Below are 10,968 nucleotides of genomic sequence, written 5' to 3'. Positions count from 1 at the left end.
GCTCTGGTGGGTGTGGTGTAGTGTCTGGTGGACAGTGGTGGAAGCAGTGAACACAGACATCACCCAGTGCTCAAGGGACCTCTCGCCAACCTCTCGCCTTCTTGGCCTCTCAGCCCCAGCCCTTCCTCCCTGTCCACATGGTAGGTGGCAAGCCCAGCTGTGCCCAGCCCCATGAACAGCTTGCCCCGAAGAACAGAATAGAGAGACCATACGAGATTCAGAATATTTCCACACTTCACAGAGGTGGCCACATCCCCGCCTCTCTTTACAAAACCCCGTGAAAAACCCCATCAGCGTATGGCTTTATTTTGCTCGTTAGGAGATCAGCAGAAATGGGTGTGAGTTGCCCAGAGTTGCATTGCTGGTGGGTGAAGAAGTGAACCACCCTCAGGTCTTGGACTCCTGGCCCTGTACCCTCACTTGGAACAATTGCTCTTAGAGCATCTGAACAGTGGGGTGGGTCATGACCCTGCCTTTTAGTCCCTTCCCCCCAACCCTCGGCAACCACCAGTCTACTTTCTGTTTGTTGGCTTTACCGCTTCGGGACACTTGCTCCGTATAAATGGAATCACAAGAGCATGTGATCTTCTGTTTGGCTTCTTTGGTATTGTCTGTAAGGTTCATCCACGAGCATGTGTCCGTACGTGATTCCTGTTTGCGACTGATATCCCATGTGGATGAACCACATGATGTCCATCTGGTCAGAAGTTGATGGGCATTTGAGTTGTTCCCACATCTTGGCTATTGGGAATGGTGTCACCAGAAACTCATGTACAAGATCTGAACACCCAAAGAATTTTCACTTTTTTGGGGTACGTACCTGGAACATAGCTGGCTCACGCAGTAATTGTGTGTGATCAGTTTTTCCCAGCAGCTGCCCGGTTTTATGATCCACCCCCCCACCTCACCCCCACCCCCGCCAACAAAGCACAAGGGTTCTCCACTTCATCGCCAATGCATATTTTCCTTAACTTTTGTTCTGGCCGTCCTGATGAGTGTGAAGTGTTACCTCATTGTGGTTTTGATTTGCATGTTCCTAATGACCATGGACACCAAGCATCTTTTCACATGGTTATTGGCCACTTGTGTATCTTTGGAGAAATGCCTGTTCAAGTCTTTTGCCCAATTTTCATTTGGGTTTTGTTATTGAATTATAGGAGTTATTAATAGATTCTGAATTTCAGGCAGATTTGTGTATTTTAATCTTTCCACAAGTAACTCCTACATGTGCAAGACCAAAAACCGCTGGGGTGGACTACCAAGGTCAGACCTGCCCCAGGTCCTGACTCACCCCGCCTGCATGCCTCCCTGGGCTCGCACCTTAACCCTGAGCCTGAGTGGCCCCTTTTGTAACTGGGCGGTGTTCCTCACCTGGAAGCTCCTTGGTGGAAGGTTACAGCGAGGCCTGACTGCAGTGGGAAGTTCATGAGCAGAACCTGTCGGGTTTTTCCAGGTCTCTTGATGGCCTCAGCCTAGCAGCGTTCAGGCGAGGAGAAGTTGAGCTTTCCCCACCTGTGACTAGAAAGGTGTGAACCCCAGTACTGGACCCCCATCTGCAGCTTGTGCCATCCAGGACCCAAGTGAGAACAACCCCAGCTTACTGAGCGCGAGGCCAAGCGGGTCACACACCACATTTCTCATCTGCCTCCCTGCCTCCGTCTGTGGGTGGAGCTCGAGCCTCATGGAGAAGCGCTTTGCCCCATAAACAGCCAAGCAGGGATTGGTCTGTCACCGTGCCTACACCTTGAAGCTCTGAGAGCATCCACATCTTTCTCCACACTGAGGTGAGAGCCCACTGGCAGGGACGGAGCCACCTGCCATCCCTCCAAGAAGATGTGAGGGATGCCCCGCACCCCTGCCTGCCCCAGTCTGAAAGACTACAAGAGGGGGGCCGCCCCACACAGCGTTGGAGAGAAGCTGTCCCTGATGCTTACTGCACCTGGAGCAGCTGGAAACTACAAATAAGCCCCAATCCCAGCCTCCCACCCCCACCACTCAACGAGGGCCAGGCCCCGTGTGCGCGGCAGCACGACACCACATCGGGCACTGGCTCTTGGGCCAATGGGAGGAGAACCCTGCTGCCCTTTGTGATAAACTCACAGCCGTCCTTCCTTCCATGGCCTGCCGCAACCTAAAACGTCAGCTGTTCAGACTCCAGGATCATAATGTCCAAGTTCCCTGGACTAGAACACAAGGGTGGCACAGGTGCACCTAGCACGCCAGGTGGTGCCACCCTTCACCCTTGGCTGTTCCTCCAAGGGACCAAGGCCTGCGCCCCATCCCTGCCTGAGACTGCCTGACTTGCTCAGAAGTGGTGCTCCAGGCTAAGAGGTCAGAGTCCAACAAGCCTGAGAGTCTGGCCTTCCCACCAGCCTGAAGGCCCAGCCAAATGAACTATTGTCTCAGGAAATCGGGAGCCGTGCGGAAAGGACCCAAAACAGCATCCCCGGAGCCATTCCCGTTGTTTGGAATACACTCTGGGCTTTGTCCACTGCAGCCTTAGCTTCAGTGAATTGAGCACAACCAAATTGTAATGTTGCTGGGGTTTCTTTTTTAATATCTTTATTTTTCTAATTACAGAAGTGTCCTTTTGCAAAGGCCCTCATTCTAGGGGGAACAGGACAGAGTTGGAGCAGAGGCCTGGGACTACAGGCTGCCGGGGGGTCCGTTGCAACCCCCGCCCCTGCCCCAGGCCCAGCACCTTCTGGGGCCTGCGACCCACATGAACGGCAGGCTAAATCGCCATCTGAAGGGGAAGGGCCTTTGCTCCCAACACCCAGGAAGTGCTTTCCTTGCACACCTCAGACACCAGAGCCACTTGCTTTTGAAGGCAGATTCTGGCCCCTGAAGCAACCAGGTGGCTCAGCTGACACCAAAGTGAGTTTTCCCGCAGTGCACTCCAGGTATGTGTGGCGAGCCACAGACGGCAGGCACAGCTCGGAGTGGGCAATTTCCATCATCCACCCCCAGCCATAAAGTCTGCGGAGAGGAGGTCAGGAGTCCGCAGCCCTGGGGCAGTGGGGCCAGGGTGGATGTGGACGTGCTCCCCGGGTCCCGCCTCCCAGGGGCACCTGCTCACCCCTTCCTGCCCGCCTGCCAGGCTCAGCGTGGGGCTCTGGGCTGGTGACCAAAGTCCTTCCAGAATGCAGTTTGGCAGGATCTTTCTGGGTCTGAATACTGAATGGTTTCCACTCCCAGGAATGTCCTATGCCATGGCTTATGTGCACAGAGACTTTCTTCAGGGCCTGTCAGTTTAAATACAGTTGTCCCTCTGGTTATCTTTGAGGGGATATGTCCCAAGACCCCCAGTGGATGCCAAAAACGACAGATAGTACCAAACGCTATATACACTGTTTTACTATGTCTTTTGCTGTACCTACATACATAGGAGAAAGTTTAGAAATTAGGTACAGTAAGAAATTCACAATAAATAATAATAGAATTCTAACAATATATTGTAATAAAACTAACGTGAATGTGGTCTCTTCCTCTCAAACCACCGTATTGTCCTGTACCCCCCCCCCCTTCTTGTGGGGCTGTGAGGCGGTACAATGGCTGCGGGATGAGGTCAGGTGAATGACGTGGGCGTTGTGACCCACCATGAGGCTGCTGTGGACACGATACATTGGGAGGATCACATGCTTCTGGTCTACAGTGACCACGCAGAACCGAAACCACAGATCAGGGGGGATTGCTGTAATAGCAAAGATTGGAAGAACTGGACAGGCCAGCCCTAGGGAATGAGCAGTACCCCCACTTGGGACTATGCCACAGGTAAGTGCTGCAGAGACGGGCCCAGCGAGTGGGTTTATAGAAAGGAAACATTTTCTATATGATAAGATTTATTCTACAGTTGGTGTAGAAGAGAGAGCTTTGTGACGCTGGTCAGCGGGGGGAGATAGCTGGGGCCCACAGTTGGGTTCTGGAGTGGTTTGCTTCGTGCCAGGCCCTGGGCTAACACTGCACACCAGCAGTTACTTCGTACAACCGCCGAGAAGTTGGTATTCCATAATCCCCCAATTTACTGCCAAAAGTACCAAGGCCCCGCCTCTGTCTGCCCAGGCCAGTGCCAACACTCGGCCACCAGGGCAGCTGCTCAAGGCTCTCTGTGCGCCAGTCCCCAGGCCAAGTGATCTGAATGGACCTCGGCTCAGCCAGTCTCCTGCCCTTTGACCCTCCCCACAGCCTGTGTGTGGAGCCGTCCAGGCATCTGAATGCCCCTGGGGCAGAGCCCTCATGACCTCCAGGGGCAGCTCCTGGTCCTGCATCCAGAAGTACACATGTGCTTCTCATGTGTCCTGCGTGCTGGCCCTCAGACGAGGGAGGACATTGGTGCTGCTCGTGGTCCTGTGGTCACAGCTCAGGGCACAGGTTACCTCAGGAAACACGACGGGATGGGAAGGAGAGAAGCAGGATGGGAAAAGCAACTGTGGTGACCGCTGAGCACTCGTGGCCCAAAGCCGTCCCCATGGCCCACTTGTCATCTGTGGTGACAAAGGATATGAACCCCAGCCATGGCTCCCGTGGAGACGCTGAGATGCTCCTGCTTCCCTGTCTGGGGAGGGCCGTCCACCACTTGAGCCACAAGAGGCCAGGAGATACAAACATGACATTTCTCTGGGTACTGACGTGCCGGCTGATGGGCTTGGGGCAGCCATGCCCACCAGAGAGCCAGCTAGGCCGTGAGAGCTTAGATTTTTCAGGGAAAAAAGTCCCTGACTAGCTGGTTTCCATCACTAAAGTGAAGCATCACACCCGGAAACTGGTAATATTATCTCTCCACACAATCTATTTTTCCAGTTAAGCCCTAACTCTTCCTGGTCGATCCCACAAGACCTGTGGCCAAGCTTCCAGAACTCCAAAGAGCCATGCATAAGAGCCCAGCACAAATCACACAGCCTCGTTTTTCCTTTTATTCACATTCCTAGTGGCACAGCTTTGCTTCAGCACGAAGAACACCAAAGATGGGAGGGATGCCCGGGAGGGGAGGCGGAATCCCATCCCCGAGCGGGCCTCAGTGTCGGCGGGGAGCGCTCGTGGTGGCTCGGTGGAGGCCGGGCCCAGCAGTAGCCGGTGGCACATCCTTGGCTCCAGGCAAAGCGGGGGGCACTGGGAGCCTTAGGTTCTCCAGGGGTCTCTCTGCCTCCCAAACAGAAAATCTGCCCTGTTGGAGAGAATGGGGCCTTCCCCTGAGGTACGAGGTGGGCAGCACGTCCGACGGAGCTCTGCTCCAGGCTAGAGGGGAGAGCTCAACAAGCTGGCTGGACACGCAGGTGACATGACTTGGGAGACACAGCCTTCAGATCAGCCCCAAAGCTGCAATCCGGGGCGCAGGGGGGTCCCAGGTGACTCTGGCCCCTGGGGGACGACACAAACACAGTGTTTACCACCCAGCACCAGAAGCCTCGAGATGCCTGGAGCTGGCACCCGAGGAAAACGCTAACTCACCCTCTCGACAGATAAACGGAGCTGCCTTTATCCCCCGCCTAGGAGAGCAGAAGCCGGATCGTCCGTGCGTTCACTGCTGGTGACGACGGACCGAGCCCACGGTCCCAGGGTCGCCCCAAGGCCAGATGGGGCCGGGGGAGTGGCCGGCGCTCCAGGCTGCCCCCGAGGTGGCCCAGCCGAGCTCTCTGGGCCCGGGGCCTCCCGCGACTGCTGCCCGCGTACATGCTAACCCGGGGGCTTACAGGGCAGCCCCCTCTTTTTATTTTGGCTAAAGCAAGAGACAGGGTGCTCTCCAGATTCCCGGAGGGGAGGCGCGCCCAGCTCACCCGCCGCCGAACGAGCGCCGGCCGCCCCGTCCCCACCCGGCTAGAGCAGCCACTCGGGGGCCTGCAGGCCGCAGAACAGCGCGAAGCCCAGGGCGTCAATCTCCTCGTCCCGCAGGCTCCCGAAGAGGTTCACGCCGGGGTTGAGCTGGCAGGGCAGGCTGGCCCGCTCCAGGCTGTCGACGAGCGCCTCCAGGGCCTGCAGGAAGCGCGCCCCCAAGGCCGCCTCGGCCCAGTCGGCCTCGTGCTCCCCCAGGCGCAGAACCACCTGGGTCAGGTGGCGCCGGTCCAGCCGCCACAGGGATGGGTGGCGGCGGCAGACCCCGCACAGCAGCCGCAGCAGCCGCCGGCGCGTCCCAGCGTCGCGCTCATCCAGGACCCGCAGCCTGGCAGCCTCCGCGGGGTATAAGTCCTGCAGCCAGAGGTTCCCAGCCAACCCCTCCAGGGGCCACGCCAGGAGGAGGGGATCTTCGGGACCAGCGCCGGCGACCACCAGCAGCACGGCGACTGTGAGCTCGAGGCGCTCATGCTGCACCTCGAGCAGCAGCTCCTCGGCGGCCACGCTGGGCCGGATCAGGCACCCGAGCAGGCTGCCGATGGCTGGCCAGTTGACGCAGGAGGCCAGCGCTTTGCGGAGCAGCTCCAGCAGGACGCGGGAAGACAGGTAGCCGCCCACCAGGAAGCGGTCCCAGGGGCTGCTCCCGCGGGGCCGGAACTCCAGCTGAGTCCTGCGCACGGCCCAGCAGCGAGGGTCCCTGGCCACGGTGTCCGCCCCTGGCACCAGGCTCCACAGGCCCGCCTCCAGCACCAGGGGGACCAGGATATGCACGCGCTCAGCCGCCCCCGCCTGCAGCCCGTCGTAGAGCGGCCCGCCGGGCACCAGTGCCCCAAAGGGCAGCTCCGGGAACTTGTTCCGCAGATAGGCCTGCAGCTCAAGGCCAATGTCACCGGCCAGCTGCTTGGCCAGGGCCACGTGGGCCGCGGGGATGGTCACGTGGGTCTGCTCAAACGCCAGCAGCTTCTCCTGGAACGTCAGGCACAGCGGCGCCGGAGAGCTAAGCTGCAGTGACATCTCAGGACCCGTGTCTGTGGGCCCCTCTGCAGAACAAAGGGGTTGGGACCACATCAGGAGGCCCCGTCAGGAGCCAAGAGACCTCCACCCAATTACTAGCTGTGTGACAGCCTGGGCCTTATTTTGTTCAGCTGTAAAATGACCACCTGGGAGAGTGCTTAGCTCAAGTTCTCACGTAAGGTGAGTACGTGATGACAAATTCTCACTGCCCCCAGATCCCCAACGCCCTAAAACAGCTTGGTGTAGGCTGAGAAGACAGGCTCTGGGCTTCAGTTTCCCCATCTGGGGCCCCTCACCGTCACAACACTGCTGCCATGCTCTGGTACCGCTCTCTCAGTCCAGGTCCTGGGGGCACAACCCAGGAGGTTAGGAGGGCAGAGAAACCCTTAAACATGCAGGGAGGCTGCGGCCCCCGAGGAGCAGCAGGGACTTGCCTAGGTCCCAGGCTCAGTCAAAGGCAGAGCCTGGGTTGCATCTCCCAAATGTGATACCAGAGGAGGGCCCAACCGGGTCGGAGGGGATGGGGTGCCACTCACCTGGGGCAGCCGGCGAGGGGTCAGGGGGTGACACGGGCTGGCTGAGGGCTGCAGGTGGGGGCCGGGGCTGTTGACGCGGTGTGGCCGTGAGCAGGTTCAGTTCCTTCCAGCTCTCCTCCAGACATGTAGTGTCCCCCTTGGCGTCATCCTCATCTCGAGGGCTGGTGGCCCTGTCAATGAGCTGCCGGCAGAGTGACATGGATCAGAGCATCCGAAGCCTGTGTGGCCAGGCCAAGGCCAGGGGCAACGCCAGCCAGGTTGCTGGGGTAGAGAAGCAGGTGCCAGCTTTGGGCACTTCCCCACCCCCTCCCCCTGGGGCCCCACTGTCCTCCTCGGGCAGCCCTAGCTCTGAGCGGCTCAGCCTGGCCTTACCCGCTTCACAGCCAGGGTAGCAATTCCCAGCACGGCGGCTCCGCCCACGCCCAGCACCAGGCGGGCATTGGCCAGGAGGAAGTCCACGGTGCTGCCCAGGACCTCATCACGCTGCTTCCCCCGTTTCTGGGAGAACTCGGCCATGGTCTGTCTGCCTGTAAGAGGATGTAGACATAGACAGCTCTGTGGGGGGGCGGCCAGGCTGGCAGTGGGGCCGACCCCATCATGCTGGGGCTGTCGTGAGTAGAGCTGATGAAGGGAGTTCCTGGGAGTTTCTCAGGAGAAACGGTTTCTTGGGAGGAGATGGGGCTGCCCAAAGCCCCACCTCTACCACACTGCAAACCTGCAAATAGCCCACCCACTCCCTAGACAAGGAGCTCATGTAGAAAGGCCCTGAGACTTGTGCCAGGTGAGAAAAGGAGGCCCATCTTCTCCATCCCATCCTCAAGGACCCCTGACATGACCTAAGATGGTGAAGTGAGTCTCATCATCGCCATCCCCATTTTAGAGAGATATAGGCTGCCGAACCACACAGTGAGTGGTGGGGACCTGGACCCATCCTGCAAAGTGTCCTGACTCTGGCCCACCCCCAGAGTCCAGTCAGTCTACTGGAGCCTGCAGCCAGCTCCAAGAGGCTGCTTCGTCCTGCTTCTTAACCGGGGCTGGGCATAGGCAGGAGGGAACTCTGGCCTAAAGAAGACACCGCCAGGGGTCCTAGCAGTCTACCCTGCAGGGCCCCTCAGGCCTTTGAGGGGACCTCAACAGAGGTCCCCCCGCCACCAGATCTCAATAGAGTAGCCCCTGGAGGGAGAGCTATCAAGTCAAAGGACGGGACGAGTGAGGTGGCCCAGGCTGCCCAGGGAGGCACATCAATGAAGGCTGAGGCCTGCCTGTGGGGGCAGCAAGCAGGGTAACTCCAAAGACCCCAAACAGGACATCTGGCTGGCTCCATCTGTGGAGCGTCTGAGTCTTGATCTCGGGGGATGTGAGTCCCAGCCCTATGTTCGGTGTAGATTACTTAAAAATAAAATATTTAAAATAAGTAGGTAGGGATCCCTGGGCGGCTCAGTGGTTTAGCACCGCCTTCAGTCCAGGGCGTGATCCTGGAGACCCGGGATCGAGTCCCAAGTCGGGCTCCCTGCGTGGAGCCTGCTTCTCCCTCTGCCTGTGTCTCTGTCTCTCTCTGTGTGTCGTGTCTCTCATGAATAAATAAATAAAATTAAAAAAAAAAAAAAAGTAGGTGAAAAATAAAGACCCCACCCCCCATCCCAAACAGAGAACTTGCCCAGTGCCTCTGGACAGGGGCCTCTCTGGGCCTCTCAAGTTTGAGACAATGCAGGGGTAGTGGGGATGGGGGAGCAGCTGTCAAAGACTGGAAACCGAGGCAACAGAGAAGGGAAGATGAGGCTTTGTTCACCTGTAAAATGGCACAGGCGTGGTGAAGGTTTACACGTGGGGAACCCAGAACTATAAGGCTGGGTAGGCCTGGGTACTTGGGAAGTGGAGACAGAGATCCCACCCAGGCCTAGGCCCCCAAACTCCAACCTCTGGTTCTTCCGGGGGATTTCCTGCCTCAGGCCCTGAGAGCAGAGGGGGGCGTGTGGCCGGGGTGCAAGCTGAGGCCCGGAGGACCAGTCAGACACCAGGCAGCGCTGTCTCTCTGCGGATGCCTGAACCAGATGACCGTGGGTTCGCAGCCAGCCCAGGCACCAAGGACTTCTGTCCTCTCGGATCCGCTGTGGGTGCCCAGGGCTCAGTTGCCAGGTGACGAGATGCCTAGAGCAGCTGAAGCCTGAATCACCACCGGAGTCAGCCCCAACCCCCGCCCCCCGATTTGCCCAGAGTAAAAATAGGACAGGAGGGCTCTGGGGCCTGGGCTGGTCAAAGGCTAGGGGAGTGCCCCACCAAGGCCCGGCGGCCGCTTTTAGTTACTTCCTCCTCGATGATCAATACTGCAAGCCATCTCCAGCGGAGCCCAGAATCCACTTGCAAAGTGTAAAAAGCTTTCAATACCTCCTGCCTGAACGGGACTCAGCCCAACCCCTGGCGGGGTCGCGCAGGCCGCAAACCGCAGCCTTCCAACTCCCGGAACGCCGAGAAGGCGCGGGTGGTTAAAAATAACCCGACTCCGCGCGGCCGGCCCGGCCCCCCCCAGGCGCCGGGAGACGCCGGGAGACGCCGGGAGACGCCGCCCGCCCTTCCCCTCCTCCGCCACACCTGCTGCCCGGGGCCGGGGCTGGGCCGAGCGCGCAGGAACCCCGGGGAGGGCCTGGGAGGGGCCCATCCGCGCGGAGGGCACCAGGCCCCGAGAAGTGCACTGAGGCGCCCAACACGTAAAGGGGCAGGCTCGACACTGGAACTCCGGCCCGGGGCGCAAAGCCCTTCCCCCCTTCCCCGGCCGTGACCCGGGCCCCAGCGGAGACCACGCCCCCGACCTGCGTCCGACGCACGCTCCACGCCCCGGTCTGGGGGACCCGGGCCGCCCAGCCGCACTCCGGCCGCACGGGCGTCGCGGCTTCGGCGCAGCGACCGCAGGACACAGCGGGTGCGACCCTGGGTCCTGAGCCCGGGCCCGCCTGGGAATGGAACTCGGAGGACCCGGGAACCGAACCCCGAGGCCCCGGGGGCGGCCCTGACCTCCGACGCAAGCAGACGAACAAGCCCCGGGTCCAATCGGAGCGCCCGAGGCCCCGCCCACGTTCCAAAATACTGCGCGGCTCAGCCAGTGAGGAGCAGGCCACGCCCCCCCGCTGACGAGCGCGGCCCCTCGGGGGCGGGCCTCCCGGACGCACTCGGGCTTAAAGGCGCAGGGCGGGGTGGCGACCGGGACCCGGGTCGGGATGAGCCGGACCCGAGGGCCTGGTGGGAAGTCGCGTGTGCTCGCATGGGAGGCTGCGGAGTAGACAGAACTGTCTGGGCTCGCGTTGTTTCCGGGGCCCGGCAAACAGGTGGTACCTGGCCCGAAGGCCCGCTTGCCTGACCCTTGAGGTCACCTCTGAGAGCGCAGTGTGGCTTTATTATTTTATGTTGGCGCGCGGGGCACACAGCGTGACCCAGGAGGCTAGCCCTGCCACCTGCGCCGTGTAACCCTGTGCGGGCCACTGCTCCGTTCTGGCCTCAGTCTTCTCTCCCCTGAAGTGGGTATCACAAGGCCCCTCCCCCCCGCGAAGGGTGACCGTGCATAGAACCTGTGGCTCACTCGGCGTTTATTTCTTGG

At 59.7% G+C, this 10,968-nt stretch overlaps 1 protein-coding gene across 8 annotated transcripts; it reads right to left on the bottom strand.

Moving 5' to 3' along the window:
- Positions 1–4,895: 4,895 nt before the first annotated feature.
- MIEF2 (mitochondrial elongation factor 2) lies at positions 4,896–10,322 on the bottom strand. Of its 8 annotated transcripts, none has more exons than XR_013376475.1 (5): positions 9,969–10,162; positions 7,752–7,906; positions 7,380–7,560; positions 5,449–6,869; positions 4,896–5,358 (listed from the first exon to the last, which is right to left on the bottom strand). XR_013376475.1 is itself a non-coding variant. In XM_077892401.1 (5 exons), exons 1-4 carry the CDS (start codon positions 10,033–10,035, stop codon positions 5,815–5,817), a joined length of 1,458 nt encoding a protein of 485 aa, XP_077748527.1. In that variant the 5' UTR covers positions 10,036–10,162; the 3' UTR covers positions 4,896–5,358; positions 5,775–5,814. The 8 variants fall into 8 exon arrangements, 7 of the variants coding, with proteins under 7 accessions (XP_077748527.1, XP_077748528.1, XP_077748526.1 ...); XM_077892401.1 differs by having other exon boundaries at positions 5,775–6,869; XM_077892402.1 differs by lacking the exon at positions 9,969–10,162 and adding an exon at positions 10,187–10,322 and having other exon boundaries at positions 4,896–6,869.
- Between the last annotated feature and the right edge of the window lie 646 nt (positions 10,323–10,968).

This window comes from Canis aureus, chromosome 3 (genome assembly GCF_053574225.1).
Source record: "Canis aureus isolate CA01 chromosome 3, VMU_Caureus_v.1.0, whole genome shotgun sequence".
Taxonomy (NCBI): Eukaryota; Metazoa; Chordata; class Mammalia; order Carnivora; family Canidae; genus Canis; species Canis aureus.
This window is presented reverse-complemented; position numbering and strand designations above follow the sequence as displayed.